At 39.1% G+C, this 26,586-nt stretch overlaps 1 protein-coding gene across 1 annotated transcript in view; it reads right to left on the bottom strand.

The window, feature by feature from the left end:
- Window positions 1–26,586, bottom strand: part of ERC2 (ELKS/RAB6-interacting/CAST family member 2) — a 736,860-nt gene that overhangs the window by 274,979 nt on the left and 435,295 nt on the right. Inside the window, exon 12 of the mRNA XM_065885901.1 lies at window positions 23,848–23,859. Within this exon, the coding sequence (XP_065741973.1) occupies window positions 23,848–23,859 (12 nt within the window). The remainder of the gene's footprint in view (window positions 1–23,847; window positions 23,860–26,586) is intronic.

Below are 26,586 nucleotides of genomic sequence, written 5' to 3'. Positions count from 1 at the left end.
CAGTCCATCTACTTTAAGGCACACCACACCAAACTTCACAGCATGCCCTGGGCAGCAACTTGGTTGACTTGTAGAGGGAGAGATACATATGAGGTAATTACCCAAGAATATTAGCTTTCCGCCAGGGGAGATTTGGAGTGCAAGGTGGGAGTTTAACAGCTTCAAACTTCATGGTGGCAGCAACATTTACTGAAATGAAGACCCAGCTATGAAGCAGAACACAAAACCAACAAGGACGCCGCCATGCAATTTCCCTATTAATTTCCGGTCTCTGGACCTGTTAACCTCAATGTGACCACTTTTTGAACAAATTATTAGGTTTTATGGATGAGTCTACCTCCACAAGTAGAAATGTTTAGTGCATTTCATATCCTGGGACTTCACTGCCTCATAATGAGCTTGGTTCTTCTTCCTGTATAAACATTTAATCGGAGACTAAGAGTTTGGAGACGATAAAGTAAGTGAAGATGAAAGTAGAAGCTCAACAAAAATGGAAAGTAAGAGAAAAACAAAGAGGCAAGGACAGTTGCATGATAGTAACAGATCTTAGGACAGAACTTCTGGGACCATGGGGGCAAACCCAAGACAGAGCCCAGACCTAAGATTAAAACTCCTGCCCTGTTCCCCCCTCAAATTTTCTCCTTGCATATCATTCACTTCTTTTCAAATTAAAAATATGCAATCTGAACATTTTAAAAACAAAACATTTGTATAACTGCCACAATTCCATGGAGTACTGTATTCTTATAGAAGTCTCTGATTCCGCCGTTAGACATAGGCACGTTACGGCCAGTTTGGTGGGGTGCCAGCTGTATTTACAGTTTGGGGTACTATAAAAAACATATGGAAACTGTGAAAATTGAACACCGGGGGGCTAATGTTGGCGGAAACCAACATTCCACAGTCTGGCCAGAGGTTGGAGGTGATTTGCCCAGACAATATACAGCGAAAGCAACCTGTGAGCACAGGGGCACTTCATGTATGCAAGATCTGTTTTTATTGCATTCAACCCGGAATAGGGCTGTAGCAGCCCAGACATAAAATAAAGCAAAGGCATAAGAAGATAAAAATCTTACATACTGATTTTCCAAACTAGAGTACAGAAATAATGTGTCAGGATTTATATTATTTCCTGTCAGAAAGCCATGTCAAAATATTGCTAAACAATGAAAGCACCCTCTGTTTCTCGATGTCATATGTCAGGCACTGTGCTAAGAACTGTAAAAATATCATCTCAGTTAAACAAAACAACATCCTCATATCAAAAGTATTTTTATCCCTCTTTTATAGATGAAGAAAATGAGGCTTAGCGAGGTTAAGTAATTGGCCCAACATAATACAGTTAATAAGCAGGGGATCTGTAACTTGAACTATCATTTCTATGATGCCTAAGCTTAAGGTCTTATCTATTATGCTATATAAAAATCATTAAATATTACTCTACATTATTAGGAAATCTTTGCCACAAAAGTACATGGGGCATTCTGGCCAGACCAAGATATTCCTTTTTTTTTTGAGAGCTACGATCTTTTTTTTCTAAGAGGGAGCAAAGCACTAGCCTCAATAAGTAAGTTATACTCTCTTTAGGATCTGGACCATCTGAGGCATGGCTTATCAGACCTTCCCAAAGATAGACTAACACCAAATCAGTTGATGCCTAACAAAGTACCACAGATTTAGCAGCCTAAAACAACACATTTATTATCTTTCAGCTTCTGTAAGTCAGAAGTCCAGGCACAGCTTGGCTGGTCCCTCTGCTCCTGGTCTTGCCAGGCTAAAATCAAGATGTTAGCCAGACTGCGTTTCTCATCCGTAGGCTTAAATGGAGAAGAATGTGGTTCCAGGCTCATTCAGGTTGTTGGAAAAATTCCTTTCTTTGCAACTGTATGAATGAGATTCCTAACTCTTTACTGGCTTTGGCTGTAGGCTGTCCTCAGGTCCTAGAGGCTGCTCGTAGTTCCCTGCCATATGGCCCGCACCACAGGCAGTTCACATGGCTGTTTGATTCTTGGAGGCCAGCAGGAGAATCTGTCTTTCCAATCTGCTAAGGGAGAGTCTTATCATGGGAGTGCTACCCCATCACTTCTGCCATATAACACACCCTAGCCTAGGGAGTGGCATCCATCATTTTACCATATCCTATTAGCTAGATGTAGGTCACAGGGGACCATGTTAGAATTCTGTCTACCATATGTCCTATCCAATAGAATTTTTCACAATTATGGAACTGTTCTACTTCTATGCTGTCCAATATAGTAGCCACTTGCCACGTGTGGCTACTGAATATCTAAAACGCAGCTAGTAGAACTGCGCAACTATAGAACTGACTTTTCAAGATTATCTAATCTTAGTTAATTTAAATGTAAATAGTCACATGAGGCTTGTGGCTACCATGTTGGACAGCACAGATCTGGACATTAACCAATGTCCAAATTATATGCTAATTATTTTTTAAAACTTTATTTTATTTTGTTTGTGCTAATCTTTCAAAAGATTGCCCAGTTTTTTACTGCCAATTTCAAACATTTCTTGGGGACTATTTACTTCAGTATGTACCCAACAGACTTCATTTTTCCATTTCCCAAACTTCTTCCAAACCATTTTCACCAATGTAACCTAAGGCATCTGGAAGGCCTAACTTATGGCCAATGAGGGGTTATGGAAATTTATGCATCTTTATACTTTCCCAAGTATTTATCCCCATGACAGCACACTGCAAAAATAAACGCCTGTTCTTTCCACTCTTCTTCTCGTAACTCAAACCTCTTGTAACTCTTAGTCTAATGTCTTTACTCTAATGAGTAAAACAGAATCAGTGGTGGGTAGTGGATGAAGTGACAATCAATGAAGGATAACCAAGTGGCAGAATTATCAACAAAGAGGGCGTAAGCCACTTTCCCCCAGTTGTATGAGAAGACAGAACGAACCACTTCCCCACACAATTGCCTCAACACAATTAACCACTTCCAAAATCCAACACTGTAATGCCACCTATTTCAGTTTCACTTGATGATGTTTTTCTTAACTCAGTGACTTACAAACAGTGTTATGTCAGCACTAACCCTGCAGGATGTTAATAATTGTTACCAGAACAAAAACAGAAAACAAGAAAATAAGGGTTAAGATTAAATAAGTCTTGAGAGCACAAAAATAAATGCGAACTAGTTTCTTATGCTGCAGGACTTTTCAGAGCCTTTACTATTATAAAGTGCACTGTGAATCTCCAGAAAGGGATATGGTAGGATGTTTATTAGACTTATTTGATCCAAACCCTTTTCCCCCCAGGATCTTCCCACTGAATTATTGCTCTGAGGTACAAAGTCTGAGGAATAATAGTGTTAATCAGGGTTTCCCAAACTTTAGTCATTAGTGTATCATCTCAATGATTTTTGCTAGACCATGCACTACCTGCGTTACTTACTTAATATTTCTCTTTAAATATTTTTACCTTACGTACCTTTTAGCCTTAGATTCTTTCTAAGCAAGAATTAGTGTAACCATATGTTTGGTTTGATAAGCCATGCCTCATGCAAGTTATGATGTTCTAGTACAAAGAGGCATAGCTAATAAAATATACAAATATTCACCTGTACTACCTAAAAGCATCCTAATTTTTAAACACATAACTAAGAACAATAAAGGTTCCTGGGTACCACTAAAGCCACAGCTAAAAATGATAGATACAGCGTTTAAGAACAAGAGGAACAAGAACCATGTCTCTGTCTTCCCTGTATGGCTGATGAGATTATTGCTCAGAGCAGCTAAGTGACTTGCACACACTCACTCATGTCTAAGATCCTCAGCATCAATGGGAATTGCCAGATGAGCTATGAGGTAAAAGCAGTTATGTCTGGTTGCCACTAAGCTGGTCCCCAGGTTTCATCAATTACAGCTTCTTGAAATGTGTTCTTCTTCAGTACTAAGGTAAGACACCCTCTGCTGTAGTTTAGCATCTTCATATTCCCAGGGACGTGCAGATGGTTGACCTTCACTTTCACCTTAAGAAATTGCAGCCCTGACCAACCTGGGGATTCTGCTTGAAAGCAGAATAATGCCTCTCCTTTGCTCTTCAAAAGCAGCACCAAAAGGCCATCCAGGTGGAATCTGGAGGGCCCTGGGTCAGCTCTAGTAGCTTCAGCTAGCAACAAAGCCAAAGTGACAGTGGGACAGAGTGAGCTTAAGAGCCATGCCTTGGCACCTGTTTGCATGGGTTCAAATCTCAGATCAACCATTTCTTCACTGAAGGACCTGGGACCTGTGAATTATTTTTCTTGTATCACTTTCCTTATCTGCAGAATAGTATATCAACAGTAAAACAATACTTACTCAAAGGAGAACTAAGATAGAGATAAGGCATGGAGAATGCCTGGCACATAGTAAGGGATCTATAAATGCCACCTTATAGTAATTTTAATGATAAGGAAAAGAATAATAACAGTAAGAGTGGCTTAGGTTCTCCATACATCCAGGCTGGCTTACTGTAGGGGACAGACACCTTTACTCAGTGACACCTGTTAAAGGATACTGTGTGCTGGACAAAGCTATTGGAAAGAAGGCCCCCATCCCCCTCAACCCCATGCCCCAGGACTCACAAAGCACCAAGAAGATGGCACCTATCTGAAGTCCTGGGTTATCTCAGCTTCACAGTTAAAAGTTCAGACCTCAGGAGGCAGTGTGACGGGACTATTGAAGGCTTCAGGAGGTGGCATTTGGGCCACACGTCTGCCTCTGCCCCATTGGTCATGTGCATCAAGTCTGGGGTCTGATCTAAATTGCTTTAAAAGTAATAAAGATATAAAGATGTGGCATTTCTTGACCCCCTGCGTTTATGGAGCAGGACTTAGCTCTGCTATATAAGTTAGAACAACTCCCAGCCACTTCACAATCACAGAATACATTTGGGCAGCTTTTATTCCATCTGTCCTTCTTTGTGAATCAATGCACTCCTGTTCTCTCAATTGCCCCTGTGAAAAGGTCTTCTACTTGATAACAATTACTCAAACCAAAACAATCAGAGAATACCAAGATCCAGCCTAGACTTCTGTCATTTCAGGAAGATTCTGAAAGAGAGTGACCTCTCAGACCTCCTCCAGAACCTATCTGCAGATTCCTGACCACAGGATCATCAACCTTCCTTCTCATGCTTCCCTTTTTCTGACCCAGTCTATTTCTTCAAGGGATACATCTTCCATACTAGAGTTGTGATAGGATCTTTACTAGGAGGGATACAGGAAAATCCTGAGCATCCAGTTTTTCATCTCCTTTCTAGTTTCCATCTGGATGGCAATGCTTCTGGAGCTCCCAGAGGCAGGGTGGCCCAACTTTTAGGAATGTTCTCCCATCTAAAAAAACCCACAGAGCAGCCACAAACACTCAGGGTCACAAGCATGCATGCTACAGAAGGTAGCATTTCATCAGCATCTCTCTGGACTAGACAATGTGCACGTTTAATCCTCAAGACCACTTTGCGATGTAGGTACTGTTATCCCTATTATAGACCAGAAATATGAGGATGAGCAGGTAACCAACGTGCTTAGAGGACTCTTCCATTTAGAAGGAGGCAGAGCTAAGTTCCATCCCAATCTGTTATACTCCAAAACTCATGTTATTTTCCTAACCTATCATTGCTATTCTTGCAATTACCTCACTTGCTAATTTCGTATCACAGCTAACAAGGAAAATCCTTCTACTAAAAACAAACAAAAACACCACTACCCAGCTGTAAGACTGTTTTCCCAAAGCCATGTCACCACCACTCCCCATCAGCAGTTCCAAGCATCTTCTCTTCTCACCACAAAAAACTCAGCAAATATGTGTTTCCCACATCAGAAGATACACACGTACATATACATACACACATATATACCTACATATATATGTACACACATATTTAGTTCATACACATACTACTTATATTTATTTCACATAAACATACGCACCAATATACATACATATTTATTTATTTCACACACACACTCCTGCGAAGTGCCTGTGAAGGCATCTCTCCTTTAGGCAAAGGCTCTGCTATATAAAAAGACACTACAAGAGACTAAAAACCATCTAAGACTGTGAAGACAGATGAACAGACTAGAGGAAGCCTGCTCTAACATTCCTCATATAGCATCCAAGGAAACCATTTACCCAGTGAATGGCTAAGGTTTGGGGAATAACTGAAGTTTTATAGTTTTATAAAATTCCTACAGGATAGTGACGAATGACTCTATTTAATATAGCTATAGTGTAATTTAGAAAGGATAACTAAAGTTACACTGTATAAACTGATCTTTCTACACAAGTAGGTAATATCCTATTAATTTTTTTTACTTTTATGAGAAAAACACCTTCAATATTAATTAGATGAATGTAAAAATACTTAAGATTCAAGATAAAGCATTAAAAAAAATAAATTCACTTGCAAAAAGTAGGTGTTTTGCTCTGCTAAGTGGTCTCAAGCTTGGATTTTACACCCCATGCAGTGATTCTTATTACTAAGTCCATTCGCTGGTATAAATCCTAAATTCCTTCTTGTTGCACCTTATAAAATCAGAATTCTTCTTTATCCAAAGAGATGAGAAGCAAAAAAGATTTACCTCTTTCCTAATGGAAGAAACTGAAAGCCCTTATAAATTCAACATACCCAAAGTTCACTCCATGAGGAAAGCAACATCCTATTAGAAAATAATATGTTAAATTCTTACTAAATTTTTGTACCATAGTGAATTCAAGTCCTATGTTGTTCGCATTTTTAATTAATTGATTTTCTTTCCATTTGATCTTTCTTTTCTTTTTTTTTTTAATACTACATTTTAATTTGGATCTTCTAGAAAGCCAGGCTATTTGTTTCCGTCCTGAATGTGGAAGTGAAATAATTCCTGGCTGTTGGCACTTAATTTGTATATTGTTGTTTGGTAGAAATTGATTAAAGTCCTGGCAACACCTGAACACACGCTGGTTAAAAAAAAAAAATCACAAGTTTCTCACTGACTGAACTGTTGGGAATGGAATATTTTATGATACAGATTTACAAATCTCTAGGAACTGGAAGCACTTCCTGGGCAATTAATCAAGGGGAACTTTTATGTAAAAACACATCTCGACTGAGCTATTTACAAAAGATCCCACAAGCTGCAATGACTAATTATAAGTCTCAGACCTGGGCAGTTTGCTGAAATGCTTTTCTTCAGGTCATTAAAAATACCAATGACAAAATACAAATTCAGCAAGAAGAATAAACTAACTACGGGAAGTTACAATTACAGAAAGGAATTATTCAAAGTATGTGACCTTTGCACAAAAAATGATGTACATTTATTTGATACAACAGACGCTCCTCTATTTTGCCCCTTTGATAGGTCTGCTGTAATTCCCACTAACATTAATGAGAGATATGTGCTAAAAATGAATCGCTGCTAACTCCAGCCATCTGTGCATTCCTGGTACAAATAAAATTGAATGTCATCACTACCCTATTGGATTTCTCGGTAATGCTCTTTGCTGATAAGAACTTTGAAAAAATACCAATGGCTTTTTTTCCTTTTTCTTACTCATACAAAGCATGCCCATTCCCCTTGCTACATAAAGGAGTCCATTCTACTCTGAATCCAGGCAGCCACTGAGAGGTGGGGTGAGATAAATCCCTGCTTATCAAGATAACTATTTCCCCCCTCGGTATAAATGGAGACAAAGTATACCCAGACTCTAATGATTAAAATGGCCAAATTCTTAGCAGGTTAACTCATTACTTTTCATCCTTCTCTTGCCAGCCCTGAAAGCTAAGTAGCTGTCTTAACAGCCTGCAGCAGTCACTTCCAAACAACCCTCTTGCCCTACAGCTATGCTAAAATGGAGTTAATTCATTTTTCCTTTATGAATTACTGGCTGTCAAGAATTTTAGAAAGGTCCCAGGCTTTAATGGAGACCTTTGAAAAGAGAGGCCATGTACTGGAAGACCCAAGGAGGGATGCTGGGGAGCCAGAAAAGCAGGAAGATTGGAAAGCCACTGGTCAGGAATTGGAAAAATAAATACATATATATGGTGGAAGAGAGGCTCATGTGACTATCTCTAATCACAGCCAAGTGTTTCCTCAGTAAGAACTGGGGACATACAGCACCCCAGCGCCATGCAGTTATAACTTCACTTCTCTGAGCAGCCAGCCACCCAGCTGATCCTCAGCAAGCCAAACGTTTTCTAGGGCCCCTTCATACACCTTCTTGGAGTGGGTGGAGGGTGTGTTAAGCCTTGCTTCTGAAAATCCAAGTGTCTAATGGATCAGGTGGATCACTTCTTCCTCTCAAGCTGCACAGAAGGCTGTGGTGCTCGGGATCCTCTCTTAGATTTGATCATTAGATCTAGTTTTATATGACATGTGATGACAGAACTGCTAAGAATATTTATTAGCTTGGCTAACAACTAAAGAAGAAATGGTAATCACAGCTCTCTGGAGAGGCTTTTTAAATTTCATTTTATGGCACTATAAAATGAGGCCATACCCTGAGCATTTAAAATGGGCAAATTATTTCATTGGAAGGAGCTCAAATTTTGAACTTTAGTCATATCAATAGACAAAAGCTAAGTGAATATTCAAGATAAAGTCCATTTCAAATGTAGCTACTAAGACTTCACCAAAAGAGAGTAAGCATTTATTTGATATGAGTGGTCACATGTGTGTTTGTAGGAGTATGAATATCTGGGGTCTAGATTACACTTTGAATAAGTTCTTAATATTTGGTAAAGCATTCCTAATCCTACCTCATGGAACCCTTGAAAAAGCAGTGCCAATGTAAAACTGTCAACTGGTAATTTATTTGTAAGCAACATATTTAATTATAATAGTACAAATTCACTTACTTTCCCTGAGAGCCTAATTTTGAAAGCTATTACTTTATTATTTAAATTGTCATTTTATTATTTAAAATATCAATTAATTACTTGAAAATGTCAACTATTGTGTATTGGACAATTTTTTAAATAGAACACAGCAAATATAAATGTAAAATTACCAGTACACCAAAGAATGTAAGAAATCATATATCTAATAAGGGTCTAGTATCCAGAATATGTAAATAACTCTTACAACTCAACAATATAAAGATGAATAGAATTAAAAATGCGCAGGATCTTAATAGACACTTCTCCAAAGAAGATACACAAATGGCCAATAAGTATATGAAAAGATACTCAATATCTCTAGTCATTGGGGAAATGCAAATCAAAACCATAATGAGATACCACTTCATAATACTAGGATGGCTATGATCAAAAAGGCAGACAATAACAAGTGTTGGTGAGAATGTGAAGAAATTAGAACAATTATATGTTGCTGGTGGGAATGTAAAAATAGTACAGCCACTGTGAAAAATAATTTGGCAGTTCCTCAAGAAGTTAAGCACAGAGTTACTCTATGACACAGCAATTCCACTCCTAGGTATATACTCAAAAGAAATGAAAACATATATTCAAACAACTTGCACATGAAAGTCCATAGCAGCATTATTCATAACAGCTAAAAACTACAAACAGCCCAAAAGTCAATCAGCTGATGAATAAACAAAATGTGGTATACCTACAATGGAATATTATTTAGCAATAAAAAGGAATGAAGTACTGAAACATATTACAACATGAATGAACTCCAAACACATTATGCTAAGTGCAAGTAGCCAGTCACAAAAGACCACATATTATATGATCCCATTTATATGAAATGTTTCAAATATGCAAATCCATAGAGAGAGAAAGTAGATTAGGGGCTGAGGGAAGGGAGGAAATAACTGGGGAAATGAGTGTGACTGCTAATGAATATGGGTTTCTTCCTGGGGTGACAAAAATTTAATTCTGGAATAAGATAAGAATGATCATTGAGCAACCTTGTGAATACACAAACAACCACTGAATTTATACACTTTAAAAGAGTAAATTTTGGGCTTCCCTGGTGGCACAGTGGTTGGGGGTCCGCCTGCCGGTGTGGGGGATGCGGGTTCGTGCCCCGGTCTGGGAGGGTCCCACATGCCGCGGAGTGGCTGGGCCCGTGGGCCATGGCCGCTGGGCCTGTGCGTCCACGGCCCGTGCTCCGCAACGGGAGAGGCCACAGCGGTGAGAGGCCCGCGTACCAAAAAAACAACAAAAAAAAAAAGAGTAAATTTTATGGTATATGAATTATATTTTAATTTAAAAATTATACATGCTAGTAATTAAAAAATTAAATAGTACAAAAGAATTTATAAAAAGAAAAGTTATATCCCCTCTCCACCTGCCCCAATGACCACTCCCACTATTAGGGGGGTTTTGCCAATCTTCCCAGAAATTTGTTATGCATAACGCACAAATAGACACATATTCCCCTTTGAAAATACAACAGACAATGTTATGTATTTTACAATAGATCTTGGACATCTTTCCATGTGAGGAACATATAGACTGGGGTGTGGATAAAAAGACTGGAGTGAGATGGTGGAGCTGAAAGAGGGAATGCCAGGCAACAACCTGCAATCCCACCCTCTGGAAGAGCAAGAATCTGTCAGTTTCTCAAATTTTCAAATGTTCACTGAACAACGCTGCCAGGATATCCCACACAGAATCTCAATATATTCAAAACTAAATTCTCAACTGTCCCATCTCCAGAGTCCAAAATCACCCTACTTCTTTTGCAGTTTCTTCTCCATCAAAGTCATCCAAGATTGGGAGTAAAGGAGGAGTAAGTCCTCCGTCTTCCTAACACTTCACATGCAATGGATCACCACAATCAGCCATTTTCATTTAATTTAAAATGTCTATCAAAGCAGTTACCTCCTCCCTATTCTTACTGCTGCCATCTTAGCTCATGCCTTTGATTTCTTTATCCAGACACTGAAATAGCTCCTATCTGGCTTCTCTGCTGCCAATCTATCTATCTGTCCTCCCACCCATCCTTCCAACCATTTATCCATCTATTCATCCAACAAATATTTATGGAGCAATAACTATGTGCCAGGAAAAGAAGACACAAAGATGAAAAGGAAATTCTTTACCATTAGACAGTTCAAAGTCTAGTAGAAGGGAGAAACATGTAGCTGGAAAATAACAAACTGCTTTTGCAACATTAAATAAGTGCTGTCAGAACACAAGGTGGAACTACTGATTTTTAAGAGAAATCAGAGGGTGACATGTGAATTGGGACTTCAAAGATGAGTAGGAGTTTTGTACAAAATGAGGAAGAAACGGGGGGGGGGGCATTTAAGCAATGGGAAGAGTATGCGCAAATGTAGAGGGATGGGAAAGGTCTAGCAAGTGTAGGGAATAAGAAAAAATTCAGTAATGCAAGCAGGTGGAAAATGAGGAGGTGGAGGGGGCTGTGTGTGTACGTTGGGCTTTAAGATAAGACTTGAAAGCAACCCAGGGCTAGAGTGTGGAGGACTTTATAAGCCAGGCATAGAGTTTGCTATTTTGCCCAGTGTGTGAGGAGGCAGCAAGGGCTGTTAGGCAGGGGGTGCTGCCTCACTGATTTTCTCTGGAGTAGAGGGTGGGGGCAGACTGTGACTGTGGAGGCTACTGTATAGTCCAAGTGACCCACGAGGATAACAGCGCCGAGAAGGAAGAGAGGAAATGAGAGAAATGAAATGGGATGGATTCGACACAATGAGGGATGAGGCACGATGAGGCATGAGGCAAGGTTTCTATCTTAACACAGCCGAACGTTGTACCAGTTCCAAGAGTAAATGCTAAGTAGATGGAGTAGTGGGAGGATGGGTGAAGGAAAGGGTGATGAGTCCAATTGTGGTTATATTGGAAACACAAGGTAAGCATCCTTCTAAAACACAATCCTGTTCCCCATTGCCTTCACAATGAAAACATTTTAATTGTTTTTATTATGTCACGCAAGGGAGCATCCATGTGTGCTTGTATCCACATGTCCTTTGTTCTTGAGGAACAAGAACTCTGGGTTCAAATCCAGAGTGACCTTGAGAAGGTTACCAATAAACTCACTAAGCCACAGTTTACTCATTTGCCTATTGTAAATTATTACTATCCTTCTTACAGCATCGTTGTGGAGATTAAAATAAATATTTCACATCAGTGTTTTGTACAGAACCTGGCCCCATGGGAAGTACTGAATGAATGGCAGCAAAGTTTTCAAAGAAGGGCAGTTAGAATTATCTTTCTCCCAAATTACATTAAAAATATAGGGTCTTTTAAAGGTCTAGTGTGCTTTTAAAACTTAGTTGATCGTATGATAACAATCTGCCAATAACACTTAAAATTTAGAGAAGTTGAAGAAAGCTATGTTATTCACTCTCTCCAAAACTTCTTAATTTTAGAGCACTGGACAAAAGTAAAAAGGCTATGAGAGATGAGAAGGTAAACCAAATAAACTGACAAACAAGCAGAGGAGAAATTCCCCTCACCCCAGCAGCTGTAAGAACTGAGAAGCCAACACAGATCCTATCAGATGAAGTCATTAAAGCTTAAAAGTTTAAGGCTTAAAAGTTAAAAAAAAAAAAAAAATCTGAGCTCTGTAGGAGGAAGACCTTGCATTTTGATGGCATGATATCTACCCTAACATTATGATGAGGAAGAAATCATTCCACAGTATGTTTACTGCCTGGACAAGGGCACTAGTACATGAGTTTGAATTCTCAGCTTCTGTTAAGTGCTGCCAACCTTCCCACTTGTCTGAGACAAGATCAAGGGAGATGCAGATATTGTGCTGCAGAGAAGACCATCTCTCTATCAGGGAGTTGTTCTGTTTTCCAAAAGGAGCATCTTCATATATCACAGAAAAGGCCTTCATTTCTTTTCAGCTTTTATGCTGCTGGGATTCTCTGATTATACTGTGTGGGGCCATGAAAAACCCTCCCAAGAATGATTCCTGGAAGAAGCAGAAAACCCCTCTTGGAAATATATCTTTTCTCTTGGCTGCTTCCCCAGAATTCCCCACCAGGAACTGTCTTAAGCAGGCAGGAGGATGGATGGCCTGAGGTCTTCCCCATCTCTGCTGTCCACATTTCTTGAAACCTGTCCAGAGCTGATGACTGTCTCCAACATACAAAGCTGCTGTTGCCTCTGTGGAGGCGAAGTCACCAGGCCCCCTCAAACTCACTTCAAAAAGGAATTCCACATTCCTGCTCAAGAGAGGGTGAAGACTCAGACCAGCAGCTCAAAAAAGGCTGCTAGAACTGCCAACACAAACAGCTTCTCAACTTCCATTGTAAGACGTTTTCATCAGTGTTTGGAATCCTTTGTATTATAGAAATAGCTTTCCATCCCAAAAGAAGCACATTAAAGAGAGGTCCCTATGGTATCAGGAGTTCTTGAGCCAAACCAATTTATCCTAGCACAAAAAGTCTCGCTGCAGAACAGGACACAGTGATTGTGTCCAGTGATTTCTGGGTTCTGGAATCACAATCTGAGTTTAAATCACATCTGAGTTTAAATCCTGGCTCCACCAATAGCTGTGTGACAGCAGGCAAGTTACTTAACTCTTCTGAGCCTTACTGTCTTCATTTCACAAATGAGACCAATAATTTCACAAATGGCACCTACTGTCTTGGAGTTGGTATAAAGAAACTGTGAGATAAACCTTGAAGAATGCACAGCACCATGCCTAGCACCAAATAAGTAGCCAATTATGTCTTTTCTTATTTCTGTTGCTGTAACAGCAACAGTTACAACTACAGACTGCTTGAGCAAAATATCTGCCACCACACCTTTATTTCCTTCCTGCTATCATAGTAGCTAGGTTTTATCTGCTGGTTTTTCCTGTCCTGCTGGCTCTTGTTAAACTATTCAGGCTGCTGATTTTTGTGTTTTGTCTGTTTCCTTATTTTATTAATTATCCTGTTGCCTCCTCCTAACCTCTAGTGCCTACCTTATTTCAGTGCTGTTGTTCCTTCTAGCTTGGTCTACTGCCTACCCTTCCAGAACAGAGATGTTACAGAATTAATCATTCTTTAAGATACTCCTGACTATGCTCTTCCCAGGCTCAAAAAATTCAAAATCTTTAGCTAAGTACTCAAGGTTTTCCCTGTCCAAGCAAACCCTTATTGTTCACTCTTCCCCCTACTCCAGAGCCTAAGCTATAGAACCCTATTCTCTCTTCTGAGCATGGCTTGTACCTTCCCACCTCTGCTATCTTTGATCGTGCTCCCCACCTAGTTCTACATCTGATAAAATATTTTCCATTTTTCTGTTCCAGTACAAATATCATCATGTTCATAGAAATTTCCCCAACCCCTCCCTCTTGTGAATGCCCATGACATTCCTATAGAATTTGCCACACTCTTCCATGGGTAATGCCTCAACTATCCAGTTCCAGATTTTTCATTCCACTCTGCCTACTGGACAGGCCTACCTAGCTATCCTAAAGCATCTAAAACACAGCCTGGACAAAACCTTTCTGTTCTTAGCTCCTGACATATTTTCCACACCTGTTCCTACATCCTGCAACTGTTAGGCAGGAGTCTCAATCATGTAGGTAAGTCTCACTGAACCCAGGGAACGCTGAGAAGTTAGGCTTCCTATGAAGAAAAAAAAAAATGATATCCCGGCTGGGTCTCACAAAGCAGGATAAGGGAAAGCCATCTGAGGTCCAAGGTGACTCTTGACACAGGGTTGTTTTGTTGTCCTGTATAGCAAGGGCTGGCTAATCTTCCCCCACCCTGTTGACTCGGTTCCCCTCTATGTGAGCCTCCATGGCTCACATTCCACTCTGCATGTCTTTTCCATAGCTTCTGGTTAGCCATAATTTCTACCTCCTCATAACTTCAGATCTTTACGACTCGTGTTATTAATTCATTTCATAACTATTTATTAAGTGTCTACTATTTTACAGACACTGGATGAATTAAAGACAGGTCCTTTCCAGATGGAAGTTCCACCCTAGCCTAAAAGACAAACGTTGAACAAGAATTAAGGCTGTGCTTCATGTTCTAGTGGGAAGTTACACGAATTTGTAAGAGACAAACCTAACTTGGGCTGGGCTAGCTCCAGTTAAAGGCAAATGGAGGAAGTGATATTTAAACTTCACTTGACCTAGAAAAAAATTAAGTTATATCCATACTTCATATCTTGGAGTAAGATAAATTCCAGATGGTCTAAAGACTAAATATAGAAAATCAAACCATAAAAATACCAAAAGAAATCACAGGACAATTGCTCTTATACTCTTTTGTGTGGAAGAGGTTTTCAACTATGACACAAATTTCAGAAGACACTGAAGAAAAGACTGAATACATTTGACTACATAGAAATATTTTTAACATTTCTGTGTAACAAAAACCACTATTAGCAAAAAAAAGACAAACTAGCAGGGGGGAGCAATTAAAACTCAAATCAAAGACAAATGGGTCATTTTTGTAATATATAAAGTGCTTCTACAAATAAGTAAGAAAAAGACCAACAAAAGAATACGACAAATGATAAACATACTTAAAGATGCACTTCACATGGCACTTAAATGCCATGGTTCACCTTCCATATTGACAAAGATCAAAAAGCTTGCAAACCACACTGCACTGACAGAGTTAATGTGAGCAAAGGCACTCTTACATACTGCTGCTAGGACTGTAATGGTTTAGTCTCTGTAGAAGGCAACTAGCAAAATCTAGCAAAACTAGAAATGTATTGTCCTAGTAATTCCACATCTAGAAATTTATCCTACAGATATATTCATATATATACATACATGTATGAAATTAAGTCTATTCACTTATTAATTATAGCAGTCTGTATGAGAGGAAAAGATTTGAAACAATCTGTAAGTCCTTTAGGAGGTACAATGGAACAGTACACAGAGGTAAAAAAAGAATAGAAAACTTTAATGTATGAATATGGGAAGATCTGTAAAGATATTTTGTTTAAAATAAAGAAAATTGAAGTGCAGAACAGTGTGTATTACATTATGACACATGCATAAATATCACACTACAAATCCTATCACTTTGCTTCCATCTCTCTAGATGCTCCTTCCGCGAATAGTTTTAGTTACACCACAGTACCTGGAACAGAGCAGATATACAATTAATATTTGATGAAAGTGAATAAATCAATGAATAAAGAAAATGAATGGATGAAGGAACACACTTGGGTACTTGGCCTGTCCTCTAAACTCCATATTAGGTACTTTTATACATGGATACAAAAAGGTTGTGGCCGAATCCTGGCTACCTAGTTCCCTAGTTCCAGAAAAACCTAAAATACCTCCTTATATAAGACAAACGTATTAAATAAATTAATTTGTATGTATGTATATAGAGAGATAAATTACTTTTCAATAAGCATGACATGCATTTTCTAGTTCACGTGTTCATATCTCTCAGGAATAAAGCATTCAGCATTCAGAAGGATGATATTGTTTTCAACCTTTCCCTCAAAATCCCTCAGTGGTTTAGGGGAAAAAAGAAGTCTACAGTCTTTATTCCGGCAACTGAGTTACCTATGACTAGGAAAGCAAAGGAAGCCTTGACAGGATCATCTCCCACTTCTCTCTTGCACGAACCCCCTGCTACTCTCACCAGGAAAACCTTCAACACAACCGTAAGCATGAAAACCACAACCATCACCACTTAATGAACATCTACTATGTGCCAGATTGTGCTCCACACTCAACCTGTATCTTGACCATAAGCTCATGAGAGATGAGCTATAACATGAATGTCTCCATTTTACAGACACAAGGATAGGCTTAAAGACATGTGGACTTGTGCCCAGCATGCCACAGAAATGCTGATGTTGTTTCTTAGGATGGAGTTTATTTAATTTTCTACATGTAATATTCTGACAACAAATAGCAGTTTGAAAAACCTGGATTATAAGTGAAATGCTAACAAAAGTAATAACAGGTCTTGGATAGATGACAAAATCCAAGAATAGTGCTTTTTTATCTGTTCAGGAATCCCTAAAAAGCCCCTGCATGTTGCATGTTTAGGTAGCAGAAGAGCACCCACACTCACCACAGTGATAGGACACCTATGTGCCAATTGCCCAGTGAGTGTTTCTCACCAAGGCTCACTCATCGCAGGTTATCAGAAGATTCTCCAGCTATTCGTTATTATAACCAACTCATTCTCTCCACAGTAATTATCTGTGAGCAACATATCATGCTGTCCTTGGAACCATCAAACTGACATATGATTAAATAGCAGAGGGTTCTGAAGTTAAATTTAAAACCACTCTCTTACACTTCAACTCACACATCACATTGAGATCTGTCCAGCCATGGGAATATTCCAGTTAACCAATACCAAAGACCAGGGAGAGGCTATTCCCTTACTTCACGTTCCCATCTGAGAAAGGTGGTGATGACATCCTCAAAACTTTCTAAAGAGATTTTCCTAGGACGTGAAGTAAAATTTGGCAAAGCAGTTCTCTGTAGGAAGTTCTGCCCCCGCCCCACATTAAAATGTCTCAAGAGTTGCTTATATTCACCATTATATCATCACAGTTATGTGTGGGGTCTTACAAAGACAGAACAGTTCTTCAACACACCGTGAGGATCACACACTTTCAGTTTTCCTTGAAAAAGTGACTGTAAATCTTAAGTTATTGTACACTCAGCTGTATATACCAATAATGTTAATACTCATATTAACAATGTTACCAATTAGAAAAAAAAACTGGAAGAAAAGATCAATGGGCAAGCTGGGGTTAATATATAAGTCTCACTCTCCTTGGAATGAAAAAGGAGCAAAAAGAGGTTCTTCAAGGGGAAATGTTTCCATTTCCCGACCCACTCTATAGTTTCTTGAATTAAAGTTTTTCTACAAAAATGGTTCTACACAACCCACTTTATGTTTGCAGGAGCTGTGATTTAGGAAAAACAATTTTTTTTCCATCTCTACTAAGCAGTTGCACCCAAAGCAAAATCAGCCAATTTCTGCCTTACTATTCTACTCTAGTTTTCATATTTATTTAGTTTACTATTATAAATAATTTTCATGTATTTAGTATTCATTAAACTTACAGTAAAATAAAAGAGTGGCAAATACTGAAATCATCAGAATTCCCTAAAAAGAAGATTTCCAAAGCCTTTATGAGATATACCAACAACAAAGTAGTTTCTTCAGAGAAACACACACAGCATCCACTCATTTTTAAACAGGTACTCCCAAAACGTAGGCTTCACAAAAATGTGACATTATGCAGTGTGAAAAGTCCAAGCACCTTTACCCAATATGGAAGAAAGTCCCAGTCACTAGTTGGATAGGTTTCCCTACAACTCAAGCTGGTATTGTCGGTAATGAAGTGACAGAATTCACATTTCATAAGAAAAGCCATATAAAGGAAACAAGGTATCATTTTTCTAGAAAGTGATTTATAATAATACTGAGAAACTTTTTTTAAAAAATTCCTTCCCCTTCTCAACATTTACAGAAAAGGCTAACATATCTTGAGAGATTTACTAGTTGCTGATATTCATCCATATGGTAGCACCAACCAAAAGCCAGGAGCAGGGGAGGAAAAGAGAAAAGGAAAGATTTTGAAAAAAATACAAATGAATCGTTACCTCTACCAATATGACATCTCTTATTCAGAGGCCTGGACTTAATAGGCTTACCTGGCACTCTCTCTTGATTTTCCTGTTGTTTTATTGTTGTCATTGTTTTAATAGATTTGCAAGTTGAGAATGGTTTTACTCATTTCAAGGAACCTCAGAAACACACTGCACTACAAAAATATTTCAACTACAATGCAAATTGTATTCCTTCAATCTTTTTCACTATTCTGGAAGGTACGGATAGAGTGCCAGAGCAGCAACTTAAGCAGAAGCTAAAAAGTAAAAGTAATACAGAGCTTAAAGCCTTAGTTCTACAAATTGGAACTGGCTCAGCAAAACATTAGCCATGGCAAGTCCCACCAAGGCCAGGTCGGAAAGGTGCAAGAACCAAACCCTGGCTACATCTCAAAGGTTCAAAACCATTTCTAAATACAGAACCCACTTTATATTTGCAGGAGCCGTAAATCAGAGAAAACAACTTTTTCCCATCCCCGATAAAATATTTGCACCCAAAGCAAAATCTATTGATTTCTGGCTTTCTACCAGTTCTGCTTGGGCATAAAATTTTCTGACACTTCACCAGAAATGTCAGCATTAGTATAAGGCAGTTTTAAAGAGGGAAATGATTTTCTGACCTGTGGATAACCCCTTCAAAGGCAACAGGAAAACGAATTTTTAAAAACACCTGAAACCCAGTTTTTCCAGTTATTAGTATAAATGGCACAAACTATTTTTCATAAGTGGCCAAATCCTTCCTTATAGGAAGTACTGGTCTTTGAATTCAATGAGGGGAGGGGTCATTCTATATCCTCAACACCCAGCACAGACCCTTGCATGGAGAAGGAGTTTAATGAATAGTCAAGAAAGGAGGGGAAGGGGAGGGACAGAGGGAGGGAGAGGGAAGACGAAAGGAAGATGGAGGGAGGGAAGAGGGAACAAAGGAAGGAGGAAGAGAAGGAGAAAATGAGGTAAGTTCAGAAAGAGATCTTTTCCCTTTTATTTGTCTTAATTGTTCTTGAACTTTCAAGCATCCAGCTTGATAGAAAACCAATCATATCTTTTCTTAGAGCTTCCTGTCTGAAGCTAGATATGATATCCAGGGCAGTCAACTCAACCTCCAGAAAGAGCCCACCAGCAAATAGCAAATCTCTGTGGGGACCAAGTAAAAGGTAGAAGGGGGGAGACGAAGCTAACAGAAGTTCCTTTCTTCAACAGTCATGCATTGAACAACCTTCAGGAGTATGACTGCCACCTCCAGTGTGTGACACAACACCGCATGCAGCTAGAGACCCATGCAGCGCTAGAGGAGGCTGCTGTCTACTGGGAGACACAGTGCATTGATTAACTGCCCTAATTCAAGGTAGGATATGACACAAGCCAAGGAAAAGGGTTAGATAAAGCTCTGAGGAGATCAAGACAGGGCGAAAGTGCTTCTGTCTAAGGCACTCAGGGAAGAGAAGATAGCTGAGGTGGCCCTGCCAGAGCAGGATCTGTGCACAAGGAACCAGCTCAGGGTAAAGGAGGTGGGGTGGAGGGGGAAGGAGGGCACGAATCTCAGGGTGAAGGAAGAGGCTGGCTGCACAGCAGACAGCAGTCCCCCAAAATGCTTCATGGAATATAATCTACAAGTATTATATGTGGGAAGTCATAGATTAAACACAATTGCACACTAAGTTTCACACTAAGTTTCCCTCCTAAAGGCCTCTCAGAGTTTTTATTATGCAACTGGAGCAGAAGTAGCAAAAAAGTTTTTTTAAAGTAAATCAGAAAGGACTGGCTTTTGGGGGAGAAACCCCAATACCTTCACTTAATAGCTATATTAACTGGAGCAAAATATGTAACTTTTATGAACTCCAGTTTCCTCTTCCCTAACATGGAAGAAATGACAGTCCTGACCTCATACAGCTGTTATGAGAAGTAAATACTACCAAAAAAAAAAAAGATTAAATCAGTGCTGCCATTTAGTTAACGTTCAACGTTATTACTGCCGCTGCTACTTCTCTTATTCCGATTATTACTAGGATCAATGTGCATCATGAATATAAAAATGAAGAATGTAATACAGCATTTCTCAAACACTTTGGTCAGTTTTTCACCAGCTATTTTTTGGAAATGCCAGGCCAGCATGTAGTGCCCAGCCTAGCACACAGGAGGTGCTTACTCTGTCTTTGTGGAGGGAACGGAGCCAAGAACTGACCCCAGCAAAGAGCAAAAAACTGCAGGATGCTCTGGGCAAGGTGTTTTTCATTATTTCTTTGGGCAACAGGCCTCTGAGGTCTGGGAGCAGTGACTTCATCTTTTGCTAGAAGAATGAGGGACTGAGAGTGCAGTGTTCAGCTTTGGGGAAACATCACAAAGAGTTGATTTTGGTAGAAGTGTTTGAAGTGACTCTGTAACAATGAGCTCACGCCTGCTGCCAGGCGCAAACCATCAGCTCGAGCCTGCTTGCCAGGGAGATGCACACAGCCCCTCACCAGACATGTGCAGGGAGGATCCCAAAACACCCACTCCGAAGACAGCTACTTCCTCTCCAAGAGGGTATACTGAAGCACAAACAAGAAACCCAGAATCCAAAGCGAATCGGAGGCACAAACAAGAAACCCAGAATGCAAAGCGAATCGGAGGCTGGGAGAGCCCAGGAGAGGCCTGCGCCTTCTGGTTTTACTTGGTTGATTCTCTGGCAGGATTTTGGACTGAATCCCAAAGGATACTATTCCTTTTTTTGGTCAACTGCTGCATACATTTATCTAGATAACCTCATCTCTCATAAGTCACATACTAACCTCACAAATAGTTCCTAGAAATGAGCAAATTTCACATAAACCCTCCCCGAGTGCAATGCAGGGATCTTGCTATACCTCTCCAGCTTCCCACTGGTTTGTGTATAGAGACAAAAGTGGAGTTTTCTGGAGTGAGACCCTAAACAGGTTTAGCATATGACATTTGCATTTTACCAAACCCAATACTTAACATCTGTCTACCTGAATTTAAAGCAGGAGAGTCTACACAGAGTTTGAAAAAGAAATGAGGTCACTTTAAAAAGTAGTTGGAGGAGAGAATTTCTCATGGAGTCCACACAGCACATAGAAAAGACCCAAGAGTTAGTGAAATTTTCCAATTTCAGATTGGGAGATAAAGAGGTGCATGGCAGACTACAGACTTTTACGGTAAGAATGATCAGACATTTAAAAAAATATATATGATAAAAATATACACATATTATATATGTATGTATGCATACACAAATATATGTAACTCAGTTGTGAGCTATGTAAAGAAGGCACAATGGCCAAAGATCGTGTATTCAATTCAATTGTTACATTTCATTTTATTTTAGCTGGTAAACCTGCAAGTGGCTGGACAAAAAGCATAGTTAACTCTGAAAACTTGTCAAAGCTCAGAAAGCTTCTAGGACTCCATAGACTTGTTTCTAGAAGAGCAGGGCTGCCCAATTCTTCCTACACTGAAAATATAACTAGAGACAGTTTGCAATGATTGTACATTTTCTCCACCGTGTTCATCTGAGGCAAGAGGTTAAATGATATTGAAATGGTCTGAATCTTCTTTTGACCACTATAGTTCTCCCAATTAGACTTGGCCTGAACATTTTATCAAACACAATCAGCACACCCTTGTCCAGAGAACCCCTTATTACCCACAAACTCTCCAAACCCTAACCCTACAGCCCATCTTCTGACAGTCTAAGTTCACATTCATTCACTACACAATAGGAAAAAACCAAATACTGAACAACACAGTTCCTGGCACATAAAAGACACAGTAGAATAACTGTGGACGGCATCTAAAGGCTGGGAGCCTGAGGTGTGAGAATGAACGGGGTCCCTGGTCTCAAGGGCTTAAATATCAACAGGTACAGATTAGGGGTAGCAAAGGGAAGGCAAAAGGAGAAAGAAAACAAAAAAAGACAGGCAAGGAGAAAAGCTTAGAGCTTCTTAAATGAGCAAATCCAAAACTTGGAGGAAGAGTTTGGATGCCATGTGGCCAAGGCCGTCCTCCCCACCCTCATTATGATGTCTGTTCCTGCACATAAGGGCACCAGAAAGTGAATTAACAGTCATTAGGTTTTTGGTGAGAGCAGTTCTGTAGGGCTGTAATTTTAATCTCTGTTTAGATCTCTGTTTGGGGAACGATTGAGAACGGGCTTCCTTCAGTGTGATGAAGTTCAAGGCAGTTCCGGTGGGACACCCAGTGTGGTATGTGGGAACAACAGAGAAGTGGTTTCAATTTGAAGGACTATGAGCCCCACCACCGGGTTGGGAGCAGGCAGTGGGTGGTTGGAGGGGGCAAAACTGATGTGTGGGCAGGATGCCTTGTTTTAAAATTATTCACTACTGGCTTAGATGATAGCAGTGGACAGAATAAAGAGGCGCAGACCCTGAATAAAGAGAAGAAAATAATATAGCCTGCCTCTGAAAAGAGCAACTATATTGGCTACCAATTTAATTTGAATCTTTTTTGAAGTCTGGGTAAGCCCAGATCACACAATGAGCATCTTGTAGTAAACTCACTGACTGAATTATAAAGAAATCACTAGATATTATTATGTTGTTATTGGAAAGAGAAGTCTAGCTTGACTTAAAGGAGAACCAATTATTGACTTGGGCCCCCTGCCTTAGAGGAATCAAACCTGGGATGCATTTTCAAACAAAATGTCCATTTCGCTTCTTAATACTGGGGTGCACACAGTCAACGATGAATCTAGTTTTACATTTTGTTCCATATGCTACGCCCTAGGTAATTAAAGTATGTCTTATGGCTAATAAAAATGAAGTTAAAAAGGTTAAAACCAAAACAATGACAGGAAATAACATGTGTGTACAATATGTTACTAACACACTGATAATTTTCAAAAGTGACTTTAAAAAAAAGTATTATAAATCTTTCAAAACACAGTGATTTATTAAGCGAAAAGTCTAAACGATTTGCACTATTAAATTTAGCTTTTAAGTTGCTGTGTCACGAGCAAATCTTTTGTTCTCCTAGGTTAAATTTAGCATCCTGCAATTTTGTTTTTTCCACTGCTCCATGTTTTATCATCATGCAGCTAATTTTCTGAGCTGCTCAGGAGAAATGCACTCGGGAGTTTTCACAATGATTTCTCTTACTGATTTTATAATCCAGGAAGAGAATGTATCAAATAATCCAACAATGATTTATTTTCATCTTCTTCTGTTCCTTTTCCCACCTATACAGGCTTCTCATAAAATAAACCTTCCCTAGGCATGGGATGAAACGGAAAAAAAAAATGTGGTGGCCAGAGGAAAACCATTTCAGAAATGTATTTGTTACACAAGTGCAAGCAATAAATTGAGCTTAGGAGGGAAGGGCGGTTAGAAGAAAAACTGAAAGTACTGACCTGAGAGTCAAGCTGATTGGAGCAAGGGTGAAAGCAGCAATTTGGAGGATAAGCAGAAAGGAAAAGGGATAGCAAAAGAGAATAAAAGGAAGTAAATGCATTAGTTTTAAACATACAGCCAACAGATGTTATATTAGCAGGTTTTATAACCAAATGAAGGACAATAAAGCAACTTCTATCTGATATTACCCCCCAAAAGCCTGGGCATACACTCTAAGCTGTTATATTAATTATTACATATAAGAAACCAGTATCTGCTCTCATGCACATAATTACAAGCACTGATGTGAAACAGAGGTGTGTTCCAGCAACACAATGGCACAATTTGCTCTTTTCTGGAGGAATATTTATAGAGAAAGCTCCTATCTGTGTGCATGTAAAATTTTATTATTTAATAAACTGAAATGAAAATTACTAAGGTATTAGAACTGGTGGTAAGCACTTATGTCAGAAAGATTTTATTAGAACCAGTAAGTTGGAAGATTATATCCTATGAGATATTTTTTCTTCATCCCTAAAAACCAAAAGGATCTGAGCAATTTAGCTTTCTGTTCAAAGATTTCCATTTTACATGCTCACAGAGCACTGTACCTAGCAATGATCAAAGACTAGGAGGACAGCTTCAGGTGAGGTGCCATCTGCCTATCAGCCCCCCAAGAAAAGACAGATTAACTTCCAAAGCTGAGAGTAATTTTTTTTGGTTGTGAAAATGAGGATCAAACTTCATCACTGAAAATATCCAAACACTTGATAACTAATTTGTAGAAAAATATGTAGCATGTCTTTCTAATTTGTCAAAAGAATAAAGTCTCTAATGTGAAGCAAAAATTAAAAGTCATCTCCTCTTCAGGCTACCACAGAAATCATAGTGGACATTCATTTTGTTAACCTATAAAATGCCCTTTGCAAAAAACCAGTGGATTAACACATACTGTATCAGCCATCTGCTCAGTGGGAACCCACCATTCCATACTATTAAGAAGTAGTTTTAAGCATTTCACAAAGAAAGAAAAAGCACAACAAATCCTCAGAAGAAAGCTTAAACAAAAACATTTCAGATGAATGATACAAATCAAGTAGAAATGATTTGTATCAACTATAATGATACAAATCAAGTAGAAAATTCAAGATTAAACACTTGGTGAAAGCACTGATCCAATAATCCCTCGTGTCTGAAATTCCCCTGCAGAGTAGTTCGTGATAACGAATGCACGACTGATCAAAAATAAGAGTTAAGTCAGGCCATGGCCTTTGTGGGGACTCTAGTGATGCTGCTGCTGTTTGAAATCTGTCTGGAGCAGAGGTAAGCCAAACTGAGGTCCATGGTCAAACTTTAGGGAATCCTAAACTGAAACAGCAAGGAAACATTTAAGGTTTAGCTGCCTTTTCCAAGGGTCCCTAGTTTCTCTTGCCAACTCAAAGGCATCTATATCCATGAACTTCCCCAAAAAGCTGCTAGGGATGGTATAAAACCATCTGTCACTTGTCTTAAAGAAATTCCTTCAAATACATTTACAAACATAAATGGGAATTACTTAGCAACAAGAGTTTATATCAAAACAAACAGAACTGGTATCAAGTTTCCTCCATGTACCATCAGATTTCTAGATCATATTATAATTTTTTAAAAATGAAAGCTTAAGTTTACATTTTCTGAAAACAGTTCTGAAAAGCAGCAAAGAAATTATGTCAGCACGTTATTGAGCAAATTCAGAGGGAAAAATAATAGTCTATTTCTCAACCTTAGATAAGGTGCTTTTAGGCATCTAAAATGATTTCTCATTGTCCAATTGTCTGGTAGCATGAGTCCCGATCCAGATATTTAAATGCTACCTTGTTTTCCTTTCTTTTTTTTTTTAACATCTTTATTGGAGTATAATTGCTTTATAGTGGTGTGTCAGTTTCTGCTGTATAACAAAGTGAATCACCTATATGTATACATAAATCCCATATCTCCTCTCTCTTGCGTCTCCCTCCCACCCTCCTTATCCCACCGCTCTAGGTGGTCACAAAGCACTGAGCTGATCTCCCTATGCTATGTGGCTGCTTCCCACTTGCTATCTATTTTACATTTGGTAGTGTATATATGTCCATGCCACTCTCTCAGTTCGTCCCAGCTTCCCTTTCGCACTCCCCATGTCATCGAGTCCATTTTCTACTTCTGCGTTTTTATTCCTGTCCAGCCCCTACGTTCTTCGGAACCATTTTTTTGTTTTTTGATTTTTTTAGATTCCATATATATGTGCTAGCATACAGTGTTTGTTTTTCTCCTTCTGACTTACTTCACTCTGTATGACAGTCTCTAGGTCCATCCACCTCACCACAAATAACTCAGTTTTGTACCTTTTTATGGCTAATATTCCATTGTATATACGTGCCATATCTTCTTTTTCCATTCGTCTGTTGATGGACACTTTCACGGCTTCCATGTCCTGGCTATTGTAAATAGAGCTGCAATGAATATTTTGGTACATGACTCTTTTTGAATTATGGTTTTCTCAGGATATATGCCCAGTAGTGGGATGGCTGCATCATATGGTAGTTCTATTTTTTGTTTTTTAAGGAACCTCCACACTGTTCTCCATTGTGGCTGTATCAATTTACATTCCTACCAACAGTGCAAGAGGGTTTCCTTTCCTCCACACCCTCTGTAGCATTTGTTGTTTGTAGATTTTCTTATGATGCCCATTCTAACTTGTGTGAGGTGATACCTCATTGTAGTTCTGATTTGCATTTCTC

This window comes from Phocoena phocoena, chromosome 10 (assembly GCF_963924675.1).
Source record: "Phocoena phocoena chromosome 10, mPhoPho1.1, whole genome shotgun sequence".
Classification (NCBI taxonomy): Eukaryota; Metazoa; Chordata; class Mammalia; order Artiodactyla; family Phocoenidae; genus Phocoena; species Phocoena phocoena.
The sequence above is the reverse complement of the archived record's forward strand: the minus strand, read 5'-3'. Positions and strand labels throughout refer to the sequence as shown.